Source organism: Peromyscus eremicus, chromosome 12, assembly GCF_949786415.1.
Source record: "Peromyscus eremicus chromosome 12, PerEre_H2_v1, whole genome shotgun sequence".
Taxonomy (NCBI): domain Eukaryota; kingdom Metazoa; phylum Chordata; class Mammalia; order Rodentia; family Cricetidae; genus Peromyscus; species Peromyscus eremicus.
The window spans coordinates 39,479,078-39,504,504 of record NC_081428.1 but is presented as its reverse complement, the minus strand read 5'-3'; the positions used below and the strand labels follow the sequence as shown (position 1 = coordinate 39,504,504).

At 41.1% G+C, this 25,427-nt stretch overlaps 1 protein-coding gene across 1 annotated transcript in view; it reads left to right on the top strand.

Annotated features, from left to right (window-relative positions):
• The window catches only part of Impg2 (interphotoreceptor matrix proteoglycan 2), a 78,894-nt gene that overhangs the window by 8,768 nt on the left and 44,699 nt on the right, over nucleotides 1-25,427 (top strand). The window contains exons 3-9 of the mRNA XM_059277155.1: nucleotides 1,595-1,761; nucleotides 6,358-6,389; nucleotides 6,477-6,500; nucleotides 11,700-11,749; nucleotides 13,133-13,200; nucleotides 20,577-20,738; nucleotides 25,276-25,334. Coding sequence (XP_059133138.1) covers nucleotides 1,595-1,761; nucleotides 6,358-6,389; nucleotides 6,477-6,500; nucleotides 11,700-11,749; nucleotides 13,133-13,200; nucleotides 20,577-20,738; nucleotides 25,276-25,334 — 562 coding nt within the window. The remainder of the gene's footprint in view (nucleotides 1-1,594; nucleotides 1,762-6,357; nucleotides 6,390-6,476; nucleotides 6,501-11,699; nucleotides 11,750-13,132; nucleotides 13,201-20,576; nucleotides 20,739-25,275; nucleotides 25,335-25,427) is intronic.

The window sequence follows — 25,427 nt, the reverse complement described above, 5'->3', positions numbered from 1 at the left end:
AAATAATAATTGAATACTATTCCATTGTGTGGATTTGTCAGAGTTTATTTTCCATTCATCTATTGAAGGCCATCTTTATTACCTCCAGGCTTTGGCAAGTATAAATAAAGCCATTTCAAACAGTTTTGTGCAAGTTCTTGCACAATCATACATTTTTTCTTTGTTTATATAGATGCCAAGGAGTGCACCCGAACTAGATTGGTTTCCTTTTTCTGTATATAAATGAATGACTATTATCTCTTGTTTTCAGGTATGAGCTGTAGTTGCTGGAGGGTGACAACTCAAAGTGAACATTCTCTCCCTGGTTTACAGAGTGTCCTCAATGTAGAAGTCTTGAGGAGTTCCAAATGCTCCTTTTTAAATGTCTGATAAGTTTTCGAAAGAGTAGATCCCATTCATTTGCATTTCTGCATTTTGCCCAAAAATCCTCCAAGCTCTTTTAAAATCTCTCTCTCTCTCTCTCTCTCTCTCTCTCTCTCTCTCTCTCTCTCTCTCTCTCTCTCTCTCTCTCTTTTAAAGAAACTTTTATTTAGTCTTTGAGAACTTCATACAATGTACCTTGACCCTATTATTCCTCCTCAACTCCTCCCAGATCCTCTCCCTCCTCCCAACTTACCCAATTTCATATTTTCTCTCTCTTAAAAAACAAACCCCAAACCCCTCAAGTGCACTACTCCTGGCCATGGGGCCTGTTCTGGAATGTGGTTGATACAGCAGATGTCACGATGTTGAAGAAAACTGACTTCCCTCATATCCCTGCAGCTAGAAGCTCGACTTAGTTCCGATCTCCCCTCTCTAGGCTGGCGCTTGTCTGCCTTGTGCTTGTGCAAGTCTTGTGCATATTGTTACAGCCTGTGAGGTCATATGTGCATCCATCGTGTCTGGAAAACAGATTCCTTGAAGTCATCTGCCTCTTCCGGCTTTCACAATCTTTCTGTCCCCTCTTCTGCATAGATCCGCACACCTCGAGGGGACGAATGTGACATAGACATCCCATAAGGCTGAGTGTTGTGATGTCTCTTATTCTCTGCATGTTGACCAGTTGTGGGTCTCTGTTTTATTATCTCTTGCAAGAAGAAGCTCCTCTGATGAGGGCTGATCTATGGGTACAGCATTAAGTCATTAAGAGTCATTTTACTGCTGTGTCCAAAAACATCATTATCCTTTGAAAAGCTGAGAAACTGTCTTTTGAAGTATTGATTTCAGTAAAACAACAACAACAACATCATCAACAACAACAGAAACTTAATTACAGTGTCTATTAATAAAACAGATTCAACACAATATATTAAATCTAAGTTCCATTTTCATGGGATACAAACGTGGAATTAAAGAAAAAGTCAACAAGGAACAAATTTATTAAGAGGTGAGTTAATGCCCCCTATAAAGGAATAGTTGAGAAGTACAATGTCCTTTTTTCAGAACTGAAAAGTTTGAACAGGATATTTTTAACTGAACACCATTCTCATGACCCTCCAGAAAGGATGGTATGGCCTTAAGTGTCTCAGAGGAATGAGAGTGAGTTGTTCCATGATCATCATGAGAACTACAGAGCATGTTATCTTTTTCTAAACACATCTCTCTCTACTTCCAGTGTGCCAGGAAGCCATCTGGGAAGGCTTCCGGACGTTTTGGGATCGACTTCCTGGCCGTGAGGAATATCGTTACTGGATGGACTTATGTGAGGATGGAATCACAAGTGTATTTGAAATGGGCACACGTTTTAGTCAGTCTATGGAACATAGAAACTTAATCATGAAGGTAAGTGTTGAGAGAAGGAGATTGTTACATTGTTGTGGGCATAATTGTGCATGGCCAAAGGCTAAAGGAAGAGAAAATGACTTCATTGAAGGTTACTGAGTGAACTGCTCTAGGGTATAACTTAGTCTTCTATCCCTAGCTCAGGCCTTTCATAATGAACACTGCTAATCCAGAAACAGCCTCAACCTTGTTTATAGATGTAAATGTATCAAAATAATACCATGCAAAAATCTAAAGATTCGGCTCTGTGTGAGTTAAATACTATTGCCAGATTCATTTATATATTTGTTCTGGATCCTAGTCATTCTAATTAAGTTAGAGGCTATAGTCCATTTAGCACATTGAGTGAAGTATAAATGTGGTTTCAATTCAAGATTTGTGTGTGTATATGTACGTGCACACACATGTGCACATGTGTGCCATGGCATACATATGGAGGTCAGAGTTCAACTTTTTGGAAGTCAATTTTCTCCTTTCATCTTGTTTTTGAGGCAAAGTCTCTCTTTTGATTTTTGCTTCTGCACAAACTATGTGAGCTTCCAGCCGATTCTCCTGTTTCTGTCTCCCATCCTGCCTTAGGAACGGTGGGGTTAAAAAAGGATGCATACCACTGTATGTGGCTTTTTATTTTTATTTTAAATTTTTTTTCATTTTATGTACCAACCATAGTTCTCCCTCCTTCCCTTCTTCCCGCTCCCCGCCCCCACACCACCCCTCCCACTCCCCATCTACTCCTCAGAGACAGTAGGCCTCCCATGGGGAGTCAACAAAGTCTGGCAGATCAAATGGAGGCAGGACTAAGCACTGCCCCCTGCATCAAGGCTGAGCAAGGTATCCCTCCATAGGGAATGGGCTCCAAAAAGCCAGTTCATGCACCAGGGATAAGTCCTGGTCCCACTGCCCCATCAACTGCCCAAGGTATATGGCTTTTTAAGCATGAGTTCTGTATTAGTCAGGGTTCTCTACGGGAACAGAACTGCTAGAATGGATCTATATTTTAAAAGAGGATTTATTGGAGTGGCCTACAGGCTGTGGTCTGGCTAGTCCAACAATGGTTGTCTCCCATCAGAAAGTCCAGGAATCCCATAGTTGTTCAGTCCACAACGCCAGATGTCTCAGCTGGTCTCTGTGTTGGAATCCCAAAGAAATAGTTTCTAAAACCAGTGAAAGGATGCTTCAGCAGAAGGATGGATTAAGTTGCCATCAAGAGTGAGGGCAAACAGGCAAAAAACAAGCACTTCCGTCTTCCATGTCCTTTTACATGGGCTGTCACCAGAGGGTGTGGTCCTGAGTTAGGGTGGTTCTTCCCACCTGAAGTTTTTCTAATCAAGAAAAATCCCTCACAGGTTTGCCTGGCTGCTTGAGTTTTAATTAATTCTAGATGTAGCCAACTTGACAACCAGGCTTAGCTATCATAGGTTCCAAGGCCATCAGGTCATTGGGCTTGTGTGACACGTGATTTTACCTGTTGAGCTGTCTTGCCAGTCATATTTGCTATTTTTTCACTATCATGGTATCGAAAATACATAATAGATGTTTGCTGAAATAAAAGTATAAAGGTAATAGCCACGTGTCTTTTTTCTACTCTCTGCAGTCTCTAAAGTTTGTGAATATCATGTTCAATTACTGGCTGCAAGTATCACATACTGAAAATAATTGTTGCATGAATAGCTAAAACTACTTGTTTAAGTAGGTCTGAAAAGTAATTATCAAATGAATGGCACTGAATTATTTTTATTTGATTCTTATAAAATAAGATAGTGTATCTAAAAGAAATGAAATGTTTTATCACGTTCTTTCTATTTTTAAACTTCTAGTAAAGATGACATAGTGCTATTTTCTTTTAACATTTGGTCCTACAATAGTGATCTCATTAAGTGGGAGAAAGTTGGGTAGAGGAATAGTTTACTAAACATGGGTAGACCAAAGACATTTTATAGGGTCGTAAACATTTTGAAGATGCACAGATTTTGTATGTGTCTAAAGTGAACTCATCTCTTTATCATGGTGTGTCACAGTTCAAGTCAAGACACTGTATTAGCCTTTTCTCTGTCATATTTTAAACTGCTCCATTTCAGTAATATGAAAATAGATACTATATCATCCAGTGCCTACCATATTTTATATCTAATAAACAGCAACCTTACAAGGTGTTCTCCATTTTGAAAATAAAGATAATAAATAAATTGCTTACCTTTATTACAAAATAAATTGTGATGGATCTTAAAATCCAGAACCAGTTTTTTTCCCCAATTTATATTTTTGGATATGGATATTGCTTAGCAGCACAGAGCTTGGTAGCATGTGCAAGGGCCTATATTTGATCAGTAGCACTGCAAACACAAAACACAACTCTCAAGGCATGTTTTCCTCCTGTGTTAGGGAGCTGCCTTTCCAGTCATTACTGATTTTAAAAAAATTTCCACAAAGAAAAGAATCATGTATTCAAATTTCTATCAGCATTGTGTATTTCAAATTGTGTCCACAATATTGGATCAGCTATTAAAGCAAAAAAAAAACAAAACACACAAGGAGTGATTAACTTAATAACAGAGTTTTGTGATGTTGCATTAAAATGTGTTCCTTACAAGTGGGAGTTTAGTTTTAACTTGAAAGTCTAGAGGATAAGCGTTAATGATTATTTACAAGTTGTATATTGAACAGGCGATGTGTTGTCTGGCTTGAGTCTAAAGTGATAAATATGAATTGATGGAGAAGGAGAGGATGGACAAGGCAGATGCAGGGAACAATATGAACTGTATTTGTAGGGAGTGGTTTGGGCCAGTGTACTAGAGGGATAGGCTAGAACTGACAGGTCAGACAGGAGAAGGGGAGAGTGTTAAGAGGCTTGGATTTGGCTTTGTGGGTGACGGGAAACTTCAGGGTTGTAAGAGGATAAGACAAAGGAGCTGGCTTAAAAGCTTGGAATTAAAAATCCATGTCTGTCTGTCTGTCAATCTATCTATCTGTCTGTCTGTCTGTCAGTCTATCTATCTATCTGTCTGTCTGTCTATCATCTATCTATCTATCTATCTATCTATCTATCTATCTATCTATCTATCTATCTATCTATCATCTATCATGAGAGTGAGAGCAAGAGAGAGGGTAGGGAGTCTATGGTACTTTTGTGGAGGACAGAGGACAACCTGTGGGAGTCAGTTCTCTCCTTCCACTATGTAGGCTGCCAGGATTGGACTCTATCATAAGGCTTGGCAAGAAGTGCCTTTACCTGCTGAGCCATCTCCCTGGCCCAGTTTTGAATTCTTAAAGGTCATCTGGTTGTACACACATAGGAAGGGTTACAGAGAATTAATTGACTGAGAGATCAGGTAGGAAGTCACTGAGGTGCCTGACCAGACCATGGGACAGAGAAAGGGAACATGATGGACAAAAATAAGAAACAGGATTTGTAGTTGGCATTTTCTTTGGGCCACCTAGCAGCTCCCAGATAAAGACATGGAGACGTATTATTAATTACAAATGCTCAGCCTTATCTTATGCTTGTCCCACTAGCTCTTTTAACTTAAACTTTTTCTGCTTCCTCTGTGTCTGGCAGGCTGGATCCTGGGGTCTCCCTGGCATTTCTTTTTCTCCCCCCCCCCCCCCGCCCCGACCGCTAGCCTAAATTTCTCCTCGTACTTACTCTCCTTGCTCGAAAGTCCCACCTATACCTCCTCCCTTGTTATTGGCTGTTCAATTTTTTATTAGACCAATTAGGTGCCTTAGGCAGGCAAGGTATAACAACAACATATAATTAAACAAATACAGCACATCTTTACATAGTTAAACAAATATTCTGCAGCATAAACAAATGCAACACATCTTTGCATAGTTAGACAAAAATTCCACACCAAGCTCTGGCAGATTGGACGGGAACAGGATAGGATAATAGTGCTTGGAAGCCTCCTGGTTCCTAGCGGGAGTCAACAAGATCAGGGACTCAGGCAGGAAAGCTGCCGTGCCCTTTGGAGATAAGGCAAGAAGAGTAGATTCAATTTTGAAATGTTCGCTTTTACTGCTCATGAAAAGTGTGGATTGTTGGATATTTTCATATGAAGTGAAGGAGGGTGGTCTGGGTTTTTAATAGAAATATTCACCAGGTTTGAGGTAGGTAACTGAAGGTATGAAGGTGACAGATTATTTAGGGAGGGACCACAGAGGCAGAAAAGCAGCAAATTATTTAATGACATCTCAGAGTGATTTAGGTAATTTCCTTTCCATTCAACAGATGAGAAAACTGATGCCTGGCACCAGAAAGGACGTGGGGTTTGAGAATGTAACTAAGGAGGAGGAATGGGGACTTGAAACTAGACCTTCTGAGTTCACCTTAGTCTTCTGTACATTCTTTTGTTTGTTTTTGAAATGAGAGCGCACAGGAAGAGCAGGGCATACAAGCAGATGAAGAATGCTAGGATGCTGGCAGTGACAGAACAAACTTGGCATTGTTAGTATCTGCTTTCATGATTTGCTTGTCCTTAGAGAACAGTGGCCTAACTTTTGCCATGTCAGGGCATTGGTGACCTCTCTGGTCAGTAAGTTTTATGCGCCATGTAATCACCGTGATTAACTCAGTCATTGCGTCTTTCTTTTCTTCAGAAACTGACTTATACAAAGGAAGCTGCAAGCAGGTATGTTTTGCCTCCAAATTTGACAACCTAGGTGTGCCATACAAATGCCAATACTTACCCCGGTGACTCTTTTCTATGTCCTTTCAGATCCTGCAAGGACGAGGCCTGTGGGTAAGTCCCAAATACTGTTCCTCTTGAGGCCATCTCTCTTTCCAGAACACTGCCATAGCTACTGTGTTGACTCACTCTTTGACCTTACAGACAGTAAGGAAGTCAGCCTTATGGAGAATGGCCTGCTCTTACTGAGGTTAAGGCTAACAATAAAGCTGAAAAGATTTATCTCAGGGAGGTTAGTTTGTTAAGTCACAGGTAGTTGTTTGGATTATTTTCTTGGCTTTATGATTATGGTCTTGAAAAAAAAATAGCACATCCTAGATTAGTCTGTCAGTATGCTTCTTGGTCAGCCATTTGGCACAGGCCAGGATGACTTCTGGCTTCTAAACGGTAGTAATATAAAGCAGATTTCAAAAGGTGAGGAATAATGACTAAAGTTTGAATTCCACCCATCTTCAGAATATCAATAGTATACCAACACATGGGAGACTACATAGGAAATCACCAGTAGATTGAAAAGTTAACTAGACAAGCCAGTATCCAGACATCCAGCTTCCATGACGAAGTCAAGACATAGTTGGAGTATTCACACAAGAGCTTTTGAATAGATCACAAGCAGGCAGGAAGAGAGTGAACTCTGAGGCCTTGGTCATTCATATGTCTCGTGATGCCACTGAGTCTGTTAAGATTTGAGATTGGGCATCTTCTTGGATGCGGGGTGATAGAGTCTCTTTGGCTTGCCTACAGAGTTCAGAAGTTCTTTGTGACTGCTATTGCAACATTGACTGACTACGCTGGCAGGTCCTACCAGTCCTAATGATGAGCAGTATCCGGAGAGAGCTGTGTGGTTGGGTAATGGGCACAGATCTGAGTAAGGACTTGAAATGATAGTGAACACGGAGGGACTAGGCTAGTCCTGAACTCTGCAGCCCAGCTCTTTCGGCATTCTCTGAGATGCTTGCTCCCTTCTTATGGGGTCTAAGAATTTCCTAAGCACTGCAAGGCAGGGGTAACAGGAGGAGATGAATCAGGGGTCCTCTGTGCTGACCCCTGAGAATCTGTTTTGATGATGAGGTGTTCCACACTGTGCTGGTGAAGGGCAGGATTTTCACTGTTACCTGAGAATTTGCTGCACTGGTTGGTATTGGTTCTTTGTTCTCAGCCAAAAGACCTTGTTTATTCAGGAGGCTTTAAGGTGATAGTCATCTTGGTGTGATAGCTTTGAAATGTGGCCGGGATGTGACAATTTGAGAAGAACTTTAGGTTGTTTTGATGAGTGGCTGATGTTGAGAACAGTGGCTCTCAGCATTGTGTGTGTGTGTGTGTGTGTGTGTGTGTGTGTGTGTGTGCGTGCGTGTGTGTGTGTGTATGTGTGTGTGTGTTCACATGTGTGTTTCTAGTGAGCAGATAGCTTAAAAAAAGACACACATGCAAGAACAAGGCATCACTCCTGTTCCAGAACAAAGGTTGGAGTGTGTCTAGAAACTATCAAAAGGACTGCTATAGGCTAGCATATTTATTCCGAATGTAAAGGCCGTCAGTGTTTAGGTATTGACCTGGAATCTTGTCTCATGTTCTTTTTAATTTTAATTTTAAAATTTACTCATTGAGAGCTTCCTCCTGGATAAGATGTTTTAATCATACCCACTCTCCTTCCTCCCTAACCCCCTGTCTAATGTCTTAAGAGGTCGAACAACTTACAGCAGGTTACAGATTTGGGTTTTCTATGCATAAGTGAAAGATTATCTTAAAATTTTTTTAAAAAATATTTTCATAGGGAAACATTTGTTTCCTTCTGATAAGCATATCCTTTTGATGAACACCATATCACAGTATATGTTTTTACTTTACTTTTTTCTTCCTGTAAGTAAGTCGTTAGCAATATTCTCTATTTGTGAAACTTTGGTCCTAATGATAGAGCTGGAGAAACCACCACCTTCTTCACATCCACGGTCCACTGGACTCAGAGTGCCTCACTGCTTTTCTTCTTCATGTTACTGCCCGGTTCTCTCTCTCTCTCTCTCTCTCTCTCTCTCTCTCTCTCTCTCTCTCTCTCTCCTCTTTTTTATTTTTAATTTTAAAGTAATATGCCCTTTATCTATAAAAATATTAGAAAATTGACTCTTTGAGAATTGCATCGATGTATCCTGTACACTGTGTCGCTTGGTCATAGCCACTTCCCACGTCCCCCTCCAGCACACCCCTTTCCAGCTTCTTGTTCTTTTCTTTCCTGCTGTCCAGTTAGTGCCGCCCTTATGCACATGGATGTGTGGTCTTCTGCAGGAGCATGGGCAGCTACTGACGGCCACACCCCCAAAGAAAACGGATATCCCTCTCCCAGCTGCCGCCATCACTCTTACTTTTTATTCTCCTTCTCTTCTGTTCCCAGCGATCTCTTTCTCTGCCTGTTCTCTCCTGCTTCCCCGATTCCTGTGACCAATAAACACTTCTTTCAGTGCCAAGTTTGCTGCTGGGTCTCTGCCCCTCACTGATCCGCTTGCTATACTCTGGCCAAATAGCTTTCAGAATAGAATATTGGACCACGTCCCTCTCCTCTGCAAGACAAGTGACTAGCTTCTTGTTGCCCTTAAAAGATCAAGATCAAGCTGGCTCCCATGGTCCTTCATAAGCAGGCCTGTGCTTAACCCTCCAGGTCAAGCTGTTTCTCCAAGTTATGAGCATTTGTTATATTTAAAAATAAATCATACAAAGAAACAGAGTTTAAATAACTCCAGACAACCCAGCTGAGCATGGAGTGCATTCAGGATTTAGACCCACACCCATCTGACTCTCAAGAATCAGATTGTACGCCAGGCGGCGGTGGCTCACGCCTTTAATCCCAGCACTCGGGAGGCAGAGGCAGGAGGATCTCTGTGAGTTCGAGGCCAGCCTAGTCTACAGAGCGAGATCCAGGACAGGCACCAAAACAACACAGAGAAACCCTGTCTTGAAAAACAAACAAACAAACAAACAAACAAATCAGATTGTAATCTCTGGTGAAATGACCTGTACTGTGTAAAGTATTTACTCCACCATTTAATTGTCACAGCAGCAACACAAACTGGGTGTGACTAAAGCACCCTCACACGGGCCGAAGTAGGAAGAAAGTATTTCAGGAAACACCTAAAGCCCGGCTCTCCCCGTGTAACCCACCAGGCAACCTTTAGCAGCTGCCTGCGGGGTGTCTGCAAGAGAGTGAGAAATGTCTGCCTTGTTTCTACAGCCCTCGTAGACAATCCTCTGGAGGGAAGAAACTACTTGATTACTTGATTTACAAGTTCTCCTAGACTCTCCATGACCCAGCACCCCGACATGTGCAGCATCTATTAATTTTGTTGATTTTGTTTAAGCAACCATACCAAAATCGATATGTATTTGTGCTGTGCTGTGTGTGTGTATGTGAATATATCCATACATGCACACAGAGAAAAGAAGACGAATTAACTCACCAGAGTGACTTTCATTATATTTTATTAATTCTGCATTGTGATGTGGTCAAGCTGCGCACACCATGTATTTTGCAAAGACCAGGGTTTCTACATTAAATAATCATGGCTATCATAACACACATTATATCTCAGTTTGGTTCTGTGTCACTATGCTCTAGAGATGGCATAATATTCCCCTAGCTACATTCAATGAGGAATAATATAGATTTGTTTTTTGCTTTTACTGGGAGGAGGTTCTTTTTTCTTTTCTTTTACCGCACACTAAGAAACCCCTGAAGATAGTGCCTTAAGGATGGACGGGATAAGGAGGAAGTGAGTAAAAGTTGTGAGTTGGCTGACATGAAATCAGTTTTCTTTGGAGCTGGCCTGGCTTAATCGCCTCATTCTATTGCTTGTGTTCTCTGACTGCAGACTCAAAGTGTCCCATCCTGTGTGTGCTAGCTAGAAACAAATACCTCCATTCTCTCCTTCACAGTCCCAAGTCCCAAGAAAAGTTTTGAAAAGAAGGACAAAGAATGATTCTGTCTGTATGAAGAGAGATTCCATATGATAAGACAGCCTGTAATGCAGCCCATGAGGGGCTACATTGGCATTGCACATGTTAGCACACACATTGGTCTCCTGTGTTGAGCAGTTCAGCCCGACTTTGGTGGATTTCCCTCCCACAGTATTATTATAATAATTAATAATTATTAATCAATTACTATTTCTGTCTGTGGCATGAAGGTATTGCCTGTGGGTATGTGATGGACCTGCTCAGGTTTGCTTATGCTAATATATATTCTAAATGCAATCGAACCTCACTTTATTTTTTCCCTCACATGCTGCAACCCAAGATGCCTCTTGATGTTTTGTTATTACCGAGGCCATCCTGTACTTATCTAAATCACCTGTCTGGATGCCTGGAGTTCAGGTTCTCAATGTGATTGTGTTGAGCAAACAGACCCTTCTGTGATGCTGTAAATGCTCTTAATTGTCTTGTGCAGTGTGACAGCCGTTAGCCACAGGTGAGCACGGAATACCTGGAGTGTAGCTGCTGTGGATAAGGAACTAAGTTTCTAGCTGTTTAATTTCAATTAATCTAAATACTGAATGAGTGCCAGGCTTCTATACTGACAATACATTCTAGAGGATTAAGGGGGTGGTGACAGACAAAGTAGGCAGATAAAATAGTTTCACATAATTTTACCCAAAGAAAAAGAAAATGGGGGATGAGCTACAACTAGGAAGGTTCTTCATATAGGGTGGCTATGTTGGTGAGGCATCAATAAATACAAAAATAGATAAATTATGAAGTTATATTTTTTTGACTTTACAACTTGGTATGTTGTCTTGGGAACCCTTATTTGGTGATCTAAGGAATTCCTTTGGGAACCCGTCTTAGCTAGGGTTTCTGTTGCTGTGAAGAGACACCATGAGCATGGCAACTCTTATAAAAGAAAACATTTGATGGGGTGGCTTGCAGTTTCAAAGGTTTCATCCATTATCATCATGGCAGGACATGGTGGCATGTAGGCAGACATGGTGCTAGAGAAGGAGCTAAGAGTTCTACATCTTGATCCACAGGCAATAGGAGGTGAACTGTACCACACTGGGTGTAGCTTGAGCAAAGGAGACCTCAAAGCCCACCCCCATAGTGACACACTTCCTCCTACAAGATCACACCCACTCCAACAAAGCTATACCTCCTAATAGTGCCACTAGCTTGGGGACCATTTTCTTTCAAATCACCAGAGAATCTAAGTTCCAAATTTTATACTTCCCAGGTTTCTGTAGTTTTTAATAGTTGCATTTTATTCCCTCTTAGGCATGAGTCATCATCTCCAGTTCCTGTTAGTGATACCTCAACACTGGCAGGTATGCTTTTTGCCTTCATTAACTTTTGTTTCTTAGTTATTGAAGACTTAAGACAACTTTTCAAAGAAGTATAGGTTTTCAGCTCACATGGAAAAAATATCGTTTCTTTTTCTATTTGCATATTGTCCAAGAAAAAGAATTCTTTTTCACTTGGTTCATGATATTATACCATGAGTACTTTAAAAGTCAGAATGTAGCTTAAAACATGATTCTGACACATCCTGGTATGTAGAATATCCCTTTGAGCTCTGTATTTTTTAAATTTAAAAGATTTTCATTATTGTTTTTAATTTAGATTTTTAAAATTTTAAGTTTGTTGCTTCTTCTCTCTCTCTGTCTCTGTCTCTGTCTCTCTCTGTGTGTGTGTGTGTGTGTGTGTGTGTGTGTGTGTATCTGTATGCAATGTGCATATATGTGCCTGGGGAGGTCAGAAGAGGCCATCACATCAATGACAGTGTCAGATCCCCTGAGTTGGAGTTACAGGCTGCCTGATATGGGTAGTAGGAGCCAAACTAAGGTCCTCTGGAAGAACAGGAAGTACTCTTACTATTGATCCATTTCTCCAGCCCCAAGTTCTGTATTTCATGTAAGTTAGTCTTTTTCTCTCCCTGTCTCTTCCTGTTTCCTGTCTCCTCTCTCACCTCTCTCTTTCTCTGTTCTTTTCTTCTTTCCTTCTCTTTCTCTCTTCTTTCTTTTTGCTAGGGATTGAACCCAAAGGCATCTTTCAAACCCTTATTATTTTTAAAATTTTTTTGTTTTTGTTTTTGTTTTTTGAGACAGGATTTCCCTGTGTAACAGCTCTGGCCATCCTAGAACTTTCTTTGTAGACCATGCTGGCCTCGAACTCACAGAGATCCACCTGTCTCTGTCTCCTGAGTGCTGGGATTAAAGATGTGCACCACCACCACCTAGTGCCCTTATTATTTTTAATAAAATTATAAACTTCTTTGAGTTAGAAATTTTGAGCATCTACAAAAATAGAATAGCATGATGTAGCTCACTTTGATGATTGTTAAATAATGGCCAAGCTTCAGTTTCATAAGTCTAGTATAGTTATGCACTTCAGTGTCTGTCCCCTTTACTAACTAGATAGCTCCCTATAAATAGAAACTTTCTTTTTGTATCCTGGCATCTGTACTAGAGCCTGGCACATCGAACAAACAAACAAACAAACAAACACCAGAAGAAAAACACTTGTTCAGAGAATATTAATTATTAAGATTCTAGGAAGCCGCTCCAAGTGTTTCTTGAGTTTATAACTAAAAAAACCCTTCAACATAAAAAAGCAAAGGACTTATAAGAATGGCTTTTGAAGTAAGGCTTTAATTCCTGACATGAATTCAGACTTACTTAAGGACTAACGTCATGTGTGTTTTGTCTTAGGTGCTGTTTCCAGTGCTTCATATCCAGCGGTGGCCTCAGAGAGCAGTGTGGTGTCCCCAGAGGAGAGTGTAAGTCCAGCTCTGTCTTGTTACTTTCTAACACGAAGGATGGAGATTAACAGGATTTATTCCATTTCTAGACTGCACAGGACTTCACACAGTACACGGTTCTGAAAAACATGAATTCTAAAATCCAGTCCATTCAGAAACCCGATGTCCCCCTGAAGAGCTGAATAGGTCTATCATCTTTGTAATTTTTTTTTTTTTTTTTTTTTTTTTTTTTTTTTTTTTTTTTGGTTTTTCGAGACAGGGTTTCTCTGTGTAGCTTTGCGCCTTTCCTGGAACTCACTTGGTAGCCCAGGCTGGCCTCGAACTCACAGAGATCAGCCTGGCTCTGCCTCCCGAATGCTGGGATTAAAGGCGTGCGCCACCACCGTCCGGCTGGTCATCTTAGTAAATTTTTGATGGAGGATTTCTGGGAAACTTTCATGGTGATAAACATGTGACCTTCTAATCCTCAGTAGATTGGGCCCATTTAGAGAGAAAGGAAGTGGATTTTATGTAGTTTAAAATTCTGGAAGTGACCACACCTTTGAAATAGACATTAACAGGAGCCCATCTACTAAAAGGCACTTACAGATGGGGTAAGGATTATGCCCTGCCCAGGCAGATGGAAGCATCCTGTTGAAGTTGTGTTAAGTTCTGGGTTGGGAGATGGCTCAGGAGAGGGAGCGCTAGAGGCGCAGGAGCAAGACGTGGAGTTCAAATCCCCAGGACCCACATAGAAACCCAGGCAGCCATCACAGCCCACCTGTATCACCCTCACAGAAGGCCAAGCAAGCATGGCAGCCTGCTCTATCACCCTCACAGAAAGCTAGGCAGGCACGGCAGCCCTCGTGTATCATCATAGAAAGGCAGGTAGCCATGAAGCCCCCCTGTATCACCCCCATAGAAAGCTAGGCAGCCAGACAGCCTGCCTATATCACCCTCACAGAAAGGCAGGCAGCCACGGCAGCCCACCTGTATCCCAGAGCTGGCTCCTTAGCCAAAGCTGGCAGGCTAGAGTAGATGAATCCATGAATTCTGGGTTTTGTCAAAAACCCTCCCTCAGTAAGAAAAGTGGAGAGCAGTTGAGAAAGACACCCGCCGTCAACCTCTGGCCTCCCTACACATGCGTGTGGAAACCTGTATACAAACAGGCACATATCCCACACACGTAAGCACACACACACACACACACACACACACACACACACACACACACGGAGGCATGCCCACACACTAACACCCTCCCCACACAAGAACACTGCACCTACACATACACACAACATTCCTGCCCCCCTAAATTCTGAATTTAAAGAACTTAAGGGCTCACTGTATTGTGACTTATTTATTAAGGAGCAAACTATGAAGACATTCTTCAGAAAGGTGAGGTTTGGTTACTTTATACCCTCCTTTATACCCTCCTTTCTTTCTTTCTTTCTTTCTTTCTTTCTTTCTTTCTTTCTTTCTTTCTTTCTTTCCTTCTTTCTTTCTTTTTTTTCTCGTGCAAGCTGACAGGTCACTTTGGGCTTCTGCAGTTGCTAAGTAGCCTCTCTGCTACAATTTCTTTGCTTCCCTAGCTTCTCCAATTTCTCTTAGCTTCTCTAACTTCTTCTTAGCTTCTCTAACTTCCCTTAGCGTCTGCTTTTGCCCTGTATACCCTCCTTTCTTAGTGTGGATGTTATAACTGATGTGAAGTCAGGAGGAGGAGTTCGATTTGGACTCTTTCCTTCCTAGTCACTTAATAAGAATGGTAGGAACTTGGAATCCCTTGGGTGGATGTCCAATGCAATACTGTATGTGTGCATGTGTGTGTGTGTGTGTATGCATGTGTGTGTGTGTGTGTGTGTGTGTGTGTACGTGTACGTGTACGTGTATGTGTGTGTGGGTTGGAGGACAACTTGTGGGAGCTAGTTCTTCCCTTCCACCATGAGGGTCCCAGGGACTGGACCTGTGTTGTCAGGCTGGGTGGCAGGAGCCTTTACTTGCTGAACCATCTTGCATAAATCAATACTTTCATTCTAAGCACAACTGTATCCAAAATAATCAAGTCTAGAAAATCACATTTTAGTAAGTAGTGACTAGTGAATAGTGAAGTGATGTTATAGTTCTGAACTTGAGGTATGATTTAGATATAGAAACATTTATAAAGTGATATAGAAATTATTGTCATGGAAATGAAGGAATTGTATGTAATCAGAGAAGTAATATCCCAAACAGAGAAGCACATTTGAGCAATTCATAGACTCAGGAGGAAAATGAAACACAGAGAGGCACAGATCTGTTTGCAATACATACCTAGTTGCAGGATCACTCAGCCATACGTTAGCTCTATTTTCAATCTTTGAAGAACTTCCATGCTGCTTTCCAAAAGGGCAGTACTGACTTACATTCCCAGTAATGATGCCTACAAAACCTCATCCTCACTAGTGTCTAAATTTTTTGTGATTTTTAGTCACAGCCTTTCTAATGAGGGAGAGAGGATAGTTTTAAGTTGCTTTCCCCTGATAATTAGTGATAATTAGTGACATCAAGTTTTCATACATTTGGTGAATATTTATGTATTTTCTTTAAAGAAACATCTATTCAGTTGCTCAGCTTTGAAAGTCAGGTTATTTCATTTTGTCACTGTTGAGTTGTGTGCGTTCTATATAAACTTTGAATATTGATCCATCATCAAATGTGTAGCTTGTGGATATTTTCTCCTGCTCTGTAGGTTGTCTCTTCTCTCTTCTGATTACTCACTTTCTTTGTTGGATGTTAAAACCATTCGTCTGTGTCTGTAGCCTGTGCTTTCGGATCTTATTAAAGACATTGGCCTATACAGACGTCTCCACGAGTTTTCTCTGAGTTTCTCCGAGAACTTTCACGGTTTGGGGTCTTTACATTCGGTCTTTGACCAGTTTTGAATTGATTTTTATGTGTGGTGGAGTTTTGTCCTTTGGCATATTAATATCCAGTTTCCCTGAAACCATTTATCATTGCGGTTGTTCTTGGTTGTACGTTTTTGGAACTTGCCAAAATTCAAGTGGTCATAAGGGACTGAACTAATTTCTCTTTGTTCCACGGGTTTATACGTTGGTTTTTGTGTTTGGTCCATGCTGTCTGATTACTGCAACTTTGTAGTTTGTTTCCAAGTTGTGTATTGTGATCCAATTTGGTCTTTTTGCTCCAGAGTGCCTTGGCTATTTGGGGTCTTTTTCGATTCTGTGAGAATTTTTTTTATGTTTTTATGAAAATTCACCAGTGTTTTGATGGAGATTGTATTAACTCTGAAATTTCTTTGGGTAGAACAGAACTTCAGCAGTATTATTTCTTGTGGTCCATAAACATTGGATGTTTTCCCTCCTTGTGCATACACCACTGTCTTCAGTGTTTTATAATTTCACTGTGGAGCTCCTTCATTTCCTTGAGTAAATTTGTTCCTGGGAATTTTCATTTTCGGTAACTGTTAAGAATGAGGCTGCCTTTGCAACACACTTATTATTAGTTTTTAAAGTACTGCCGGCTTTTGTTTGTTAATTTTGTATTCCACAACGTTGCTGAGTTTGCTTGTGAGTTCTAACAGTTGCTTTGTAGATGTCTCCAGTGTTCATACACACGTGCAGAGCCTAGCACATCATTTGTAAACACGTATCGTACACACGTGTAGAGCCTAGAACATCATTTGTAAACACATATCATACACACGAGTAGAGCCTAGCACTTCATTTGTAAACACATATCGTATACACGTGTAGAGCCATATCACTTGTAAACATGTATCATACACACGTGTAGAGCCTAGCACATCATTAGTAAACACATATTGCGTCTTAACTTCCCTCCTTCCAGCTTGAACACCTTTTCTTTCCTCCTCTTGCTTCCTTGCAGTGTCTAAGGCTTCCCGTACTGTGCACCTTGCCCTTCTATATTACAGATGTGGCTTTCCACCTTAAAGCTCATGAACCAACCTCTGCTAACTTCAAACTTCCTTGCACTGCTTCCTTACCCTTCTCAGCTTTCACTGACTTGAAGAACATTCAGGCCTTCTTCTGTAGACTAGGGAGATGGGTAAGCAAGCTGGTGGTGGGACAGTCAGAACACACGTATTTACCCAGTAAGTCGACTACCTTACTCGTGTGGGTGTGGTTCATGGTGCTGCGGAATTGCTATAGTAACATGAGTGACCTCAGGTTGTCACCATATCAGACACAACAGTGATAAGAAGCTTAAAATGATTTTCAATTCCGAAAATAGAGCATAGACTCCTAAAGTGGGTGTACACGTTAGAATAATGAATGCCCCCTGCAGACTGGCTGCAGAGGCTTCCACCTGCACGGATACGGTGCCTGCAGAGCGCAAGACAGCAAAGGAAAAAAGGACGAGTTGTTTATTTTGTTGTGAATTTGTTATATCCACTTCATGTGGAGCATTAGATTTAATGTGAATTCTGAGAATGTCTTAGCTATTACCTCTCATGGTCAGTTGTAGTAGGTCTGAGCACCTCATTTCCCCATCATGGCTCTTCATTATTTTAATAACTTTCATTTTTTTTTTTGTTGAAACTCAATGTTATATCTAGTTCTTTCTCTTCAGTTCTTCCTCCAGTCTTGCCTAATGTGTTGTCAAATTGTCCTCAGAGATTTTAGAATCCCTGCTTTACGGGGAAATCTTGGATTTGACTTTCAACATGGAGAGTGCTTCCAGTTGGTACTTTAACTGTTTCGTTATATTTAATATCCGCAGCTTATGCCATGAAGGAATAGTATCTGCTTCAGGGAGGCTGACACTGTCTATGGGAAGTTGTCTTTCTGGTTGCTTGTAATCTCTATTTTAACATCTTGGTCTTTTTCTTTCTGTTTTTACTGTCTTAAATACCAGCTAGGTTTTCAAAACATTAAAAACAACCAGCATTTTAGGTGTTCTTCAGAGATAAGGTTGCTACATATATTTTTAATAAAAATATCAGAAGTGAAATCTCTGTCTCAGTTTACTGTGATGGAATTTAAAGGTATGTTTTTAAAAATTGTGTGTGTGTGCTTTAAGTTCATGTGTGTGAAGGTACCTGTGGAGTCAGAACAAGGCAGTAGGTCACCTGGGACTGGACTTAGAAGTGGTTGTAAGCTGCTCAACATGGGTGCCGGGAACCAACCTCAGTCCTCTAGAAGAGGAGCAAATGCCCTTAGCTTTGATCCATCTCTCCAGCCTCGAGGTGAAATTGAATAAACAAAAAGGCGGTCTTGTCTAAAATTCCACATAACCAACATCTTTGGTAAGTAGTGGTCTTAGCATTACTAAGCAGTAGAAGAATGTACTTACTGGAAAAGTACCCAGTGTAATAAATGGTCGTGCAATATTAGATTGCATTAATAAAAATATAGATTCTCCTTTAAGGAGGTGATAGTCCTACCATATCTTAATTAGAACTCATGTATGGGTGCCACACTCTGAGGTAAAAATTGAAGTCATTGGAAGTGTCAGGAGGAGAGGAGCCAGTGACGAGTTGGAGGAAGTTTGATGGCTTTCTGGCATCCGTGAAAGGCCATCTGTAGTTCACTTGGGGCCAGGGTGTACAACCTTTGTCAATAATGGAACTTATAGAGAGGCAGTTTGGGTTTAATGATAAGATTTCCCCAACTGTGGTAGCTTTTTGGAAGCATGAGAGCCGGCTCTAAAGAGCATGTCTGTTTCGGATGAAGAGCATGTCTGTTTCTGATGAAGAGCATGTCTATTTCGGATGACAGCTCTTTAAGCTGAGATGGACTCCCTTTTGTCAGGGATGTTGTAGAGAGAATTCAAGCCCCAGAGGGAATGGGGGGGTAATCTTCAAGGTTATTTCTTGTTCTGAAACTTGATAGGCTTCTGTTATGTGAGCCATCAGATGAAAAGTGGTACAATGTAGAGGAAAGACACCAATGGTCTAGTCTCAGTTTGGCCATTGGTCACTCAGCTTTTTCAGGCTGCTCATTCATCCTTCCCATGTTCCTATATGTACAATGGAGGCACTTGGCATAAATAGGCTCATTTAAATGTGCTGCATACAGCAACTATTACTGTAGTGTTCTAGCGGTAATGGTAGAATTCCCTCATTCCTTCTAGATTTATTAAGAAAACTTCTGGAAGAAACTGTGACTACACTAATTTATTCATATGAGTGGATTTATGGCTATTTTGTTATTTGGATTATAATTGAATATTAATTTTGTTGCCCAGGTTATATTAGCTTTGGCAACTGGAAGACCTGGAATATTTCTCTTTCTTTTTTTCTTTTTGAGACAGCATCTTGGGCCTTCACTCTGACTATGAGGCCCAGGCTGACCTTGAACTCATGGTCATTCTCCAGCCTCAGCCTCCTGACTGTGGGAATGTAGATATAAACTACCACAACAGCTTCTTTTGTGTGTGTGTGTGTGTGTGTGTATGCATGTATGTGTAATTTCTGGGAATGAACCCAGGGCCTTGTACGTGTTAATCAGGTGTTTCCCAGCCTAGACTTAGGTTTTAATGTTACAGAGTGCAACACAAAATTTGTTGTGGTTTTGACCAATGGCAACTAATGTTTAAGAAATGACCTTTTGAAGCTGGTGTAGCGTCATTACAGAATATTCCAAGTTATCTGAAAAGATTGTTGCTCTGTTAATTTTTCCCTAATACATATTTATGTGGCAAGATTTTCTTCATGTTGCTTCCATTAAAATAGCATATTGTGATTAATTGAATACAGAAACAAACACGAGAATTCAGCCATCTTGCATTAAGCCAGACATTCAAGAATTTGCAAAAATATAAACAATGTCACTCTCCCAATATTTTCAACTTCACAGCATGTGTTACTGATTTTTGTATGAAATTTGCTTACTCTGTTGTTATTTTTATTTTGAGACAGGGTGTCACTGTGCAGCCTTGGCTGCCTTGGAATTCACTATGTAGACCAGGCTGTCCTTGAACCCGCCTGCCTCTGCCTCCCAGTGCTGGAGCTAAAGGCATGTATCACCATACCCAACTACTCTGTTGTTTTGAAATGAATTAGTATATGGTTTTCAAATGTATCTTTTGAAATTTTTGTTGGTAAATATTTATAGTTGTAATACATATTAATAAAACTTCTTTGAGTTGCTAAATTATTTTCAAGAGTATAAAGGTGTTCTTGGACCAAAAATGTTCGAGAACCATCCCTGTAATCCACGTTTTGATAAAATTATAGAATATTCAACTATTTTCTTACTCATCTTGATAGTTTCCTGTGGAAATCTTCTTGCTCTTCCTTGTCACTTATATCCTAAAGGTTACTCAATTTACTGTAAAATTGAATACTACATAAAACGTCATTAGATGCAGCATCTGGGACTTTTAGGGTAATCGGTAAATATTTATTGACTGACTGAATAAACACTGGCTTTTATTATTCTTTCTAAATCCAGATCAGCAATGAAATCGAGAAGGTGACTGAGGAGCCCATACAACCTGCTGTGGAGCAGATAGCTGAGTTCAGCATCCAACTTCTGGGGAAGCCATATAGCGAAGACCTGCGGGACCCCTCCAGCGCCCTCTACCGACTCCTTGTTGAAGAGTTTATTTCAGAGGTGGGGGACCTTTTAAACATCTTTATAACCAAAAAAAAAAAAAAAAAAAAAAAATCTTGCCGGGCAGTGGTGGCACACGCCTTTAGTCCCAGCACTTGGGAGGCAGAGGCAGGCGGATCTCTGTGAGTTCGAGGCCAGCCTGGTCTCCAAAGCAAGTTCCAGGAAAGGCGCAAAGCTACACAGAGAAACCCTGTCTCGGGAAAAAAAAAAAAAAAAAGTCTTTATAAGAAATATTTATTTATTTATTTATCTTAAACATGGACATTATAGGAAACAAGCATCACCCGTGTGGGTGGTTCATTTGATTGGATAACATGATCGTTTGTTGGGGCTTAAGTTTCTCGTAACCACAACACTGCTTAAAGGTAGGTTGAGGATCCAAGCTGGCCGTCTACTAGCTTCCTAGGGTTGCAACTTAGCCACTTCATAAACTGTCGTGAAAAGTTCAGAGAAAGGTCAACTCTTTCATAGAAACATCTTTCTGCCTATTGACAAGTAAATGCTCTTTGTAACTCACCACAGGCAAGGAAAAGCAGGTTCTATGCTTTGATTTCAGCTTGTCAATGTTTGGAGAAATTTCTGAACAGCTACGTTCTGCTTATCATTTTTTTTTTTTTTGGAGAGAACATTAGATTTAATTTCTTTAAATTTCATCGTTACTTTTTTTTATTCTTAGTTTGGACACTTTTAAGTAGGTAACTCACAGGTAAGTGTGTGCAAAGTTGAGAAGCCCTAGAGGAAATGTGGAAATAAATCCCTTTGTCTCTGCCCTCTGGCTCTGGTGAGATTTTTTTTTTAAAGGAATTTTTCTAAATAACCATGTGTTACACCATGCCATTACTTACCTTCTGAAAGAATTCTGGATAGAATTTGAACTCCGGATTCTTCCATTAAACATCAGCCACACCTGGTGCCCTTCTAGTGTGTCTTTGTTCTTACGTAAAATCACCTTGAACGTCATCTACCCTTCTATGTGATAACCGGGCGCCCCGTTTCTTCCTGTTTATTTCTTTTCCGTTCCTACTTGACTGGCTTCTCCTTGACCAAGTTTGTTAATTCCATTACCTTGGCTTAATTTCCTTCCCTAGTCATGGTGTCCAGATGGGAAATAAAAATATGCGTCCGTCAGCCAAATAGCATCATTGCAGCCATCAGACACGGGGAGGAGTATAGGCCAGACAATTCATTTTCCTAACTGTGCAGCCAAGGTGCAGGGCTGTGTGGCATGTGGGAGAAATGTCAGCCAGGCCAGTGGCCACCTGGCATCAGACACTGTCTTGAACTGCCTGTCTGGTCCTCCCGCCTGGATTAAGGAACCTTTCATAAGCCTCAGTGTTTCGGTAAACAAGCGCAGGAATAACTGGAGAGGTAAAGAAAATCTAATAGACACTCTGAAAGGTGTCCTCTCCGTAATGACTTCATGAGATATGTGGCCACTGAGGTAATTTGAGGCTGATGAATGGTCTGGGCCAACCATGAGCCACCCCCTTCTCCGTCTCTGGCTAGCCTCTGTACCACTTTCACCTTCTGACCTGGAGTGACATGTGTTCTGATAATTATTTCTTTCTGTGGAAGGCTCTCTCTGTCTCTCTGTCTCTCTGTCTGTCTGTCTGTCTGTCTGTCTCTCTCTCTCTCTCTGTTGTGTATGTGTGCTTGTGTGTGTTTTCTGGGGACGTCCCGAAGGAAGTTGCCATTCCACCTACTGTAAACTAAACCAGCCCCCTCCGCTCTCTCCTTTCACGGTAGAGTCACACAGGTTGTTCCCTTGTGCTGCCTCCTAAATAACATTGGAAGACGGGGAAGTGGAGGCCTGCTTACCAGGGAGGAGGAGGTTCAGACACCATAACTCTTTTTTATGAGGGTAGAAGTGAGCGCACGAGAGAGCCTGATAAACCTGAGGCCATACCAAGTTCGACAGAAAGGGCTCAGGATAGTGATACCTGGGAGGGTCGGAGGAAGGGCAGCACAGTATCAAGGTAGTATCTCTACAGTGCTTCTGCAGGCTGGTGTCAACTGTTTGCCTGTCGTGATGCAGATAAGTATCTCCACCTTTTAGGTGAGGCTCAGGAGGCCAAAACTTGTTCATAGTTAGTTCAGCCTCTAAATGAGCAGAATGTAAAACCAAGTCTTCTGACTGTGTATGTGCACGTGCATGTGTGCATGTATGCATGCATGCACGCATGCGTGCGTGTGTGTACGGTTCAACCTGCATGTGGAGGTCAGAGGGCAGCCTCAGTTTTTGGTTCTTGCTTTATACCTTGTTTGAGACAGGGTTCCTGTTGTTTGCTAATGTGCATATCAGGCTGTCTGGCCTGCTTGCTCCCAGGGATCCTCCTGTCTCTACCTCCTGTCTGCAGCATGGGGATTACAGACGTTCCTCCTGGTATGAAGCCTTATGTCAGTTTCTGGGGATTTGAATCCAGGTCCTAACACCTGCATGGCAAACTCTTCACCCATTGAACCATCTCCTCAGCCGTCCATTTGCCTTTCAAAGTGGTCCTTCCTTCATCCTGTACGGAGACTCCTTCAGACACTAGAATGAGTTTTTCAGTTTCAAATGTATCATGAGGCAGGAGAAAAAGGAAGGAGAAATGTAGTTCAATGGGCAAAATATGGATGGCAGTGTTAGACAACCATCCTTGAATTCTTCATTCTTAAAACAGGACGATCTTCAGTGAACCAAGAGTTAAAAAAATCCTACTCCCTGACGTTACAAGGGACAGGTTAAAAGCATCTATATGATCATGGCCAGATGAGCTGCCATCTTAGCGTCTCAGTTTTCTCTTTTATAAAATCAGGGTAATGTGCAGGTATTGGTAGTGCTTCAAAGATTCGAAGTTAAATTGCAGAGCACCAGATATAGTGGTTACTCAGTAACTTGTCCCTGTTCCTAATGTGGGTGCTGATAAATGAGATGGTTTCCTGTACCAGGGCATGTGGTGACTCAGAACACCTGTGTATGTTTGAGCCCAAGAGATGCCCAGTCCCAGGCCTAGGCTCCCTTGGTGATAAGGGCATTTTGCAGGTAATGGGATGCTTTCAGTTACATTCATTCTCATGTTCAAAGGCTGATGTGGTGGAAAGCAGGGCAGGTCTTAGTTCCACAGAGGAAAGCTGGTGCACATTCAGTTGGCCAGCTAATGCATGGCCTTGGACTTCGGATTCTTACTTCTGGGATGTCCATCTGCTCTTATCCTGCAAGCATTTACTCTTCCCTCTCAAAGAGTAAAACAAAGCAAGCTATACAGGCAAATGCTTTATGAATGTGACTCCTTTACTGGTATGTGTATGTACTTATGCATGAGGTCCACACACATCTGTGTGAGCACATGTGCATGTGTGTAGAGTACATACTCATGTGTGAGTGTGTATATGGATGTCGAGTGTTTTCCTCAGTCACTCTCCACCCTAATTTTTGAGACAAGATAAGTTCCTGAACCAGGAGCTCACCAATTCAGGATGACCAGCAAGCCTCAGACATAGGTTCTCCTGTCTCTGCCTACCCAGCACTGGAATTACAGATTTTTGCATGTGGATATTGGAGGTCAAAGTCAGTCCAAGCACTTTCCTGACTGAACCATTGCCATGGCTCCTTGAGTTCTCTATTTTTAAAACAGGAAGATCTGCAGTGAATCAAGATTTTAAAAAACGCTACTCCCCTGATTTCATGAGGTTGTGGTTAAAAGCATCTTCCCAGAGAAGTCTCTAAAGTTCCCTAACATTTCCACTTTTCTTGTTTTGGCCCTGTTCATCTGGTGAGCTACCTTTGGAATTATTATGGATTAAATGTTAAATTTTGTTTACATACATATTTTTATATAACTGGATTATTTTTAGACTCCCAGTCTGGCATACTTTTTTTTTCTTCTGTCACTGGGCTCATATGACAGATGTGGCTGCACTTTAAAGACTCAGTTATTAAAATCAGCTCTCACTGATGTGACGCTCATAAATTGATGTTTTAACCAGCAGAATCATCTGCCCATGGCTTCTTAATCTCTTTTGTGATGACCAGTCTGTGCTGGGGGTAACTCGGGCCTTGTAGACTCTTTCTGAATGCTGAGTGTATTTCTAGCTCTCTTGTGGTGTGGGGACAGGAAACAGACACTCTCAGACACATTCACACTTAGAGGAAACAGACACTTGATTCCGCCAGGGTGCTTGCTGGGGCCAGATTTCCAAGTGGAACAATAACACTTAAAAATGCTCTTGTACAAATACTTCTTTTGAAATCAATTTTTTTTTTTTACTTTTGACACAAAAGAAGGAAAATGTTGATTTAACTAATAAGAAGTATGCTTTTTATAAATTAAAAAATCAAATTAAAACACATTAAAATCATTAAAGATAAAATGAAAAAGAAACAATGATGGTATTGTGGTAAACACTATTTTCTAACATTGTAAACTTTTATCTATGTGTACAAGTTCTGATAATTGTAAGATACAAGTGTGCTTTTTTCTGCTCTTCAAAGCATTTGAAATATTCTTTCGCATAATCTACATAGTTATCATCTTTACTTTTATGTTCTTAACAGGTTGAAAATGCATTCACAGGGCTACCAGGATATAAGAGCATCCGTGTTCTTGAATTCAGGTAAAGAAATTCGCTCTAAGAATGCACGTGTGCAAGGCTGCTCTCTGTCTGAATGGAATAGCCTGGTGTTCATCACTTATTTTCTAACACGAC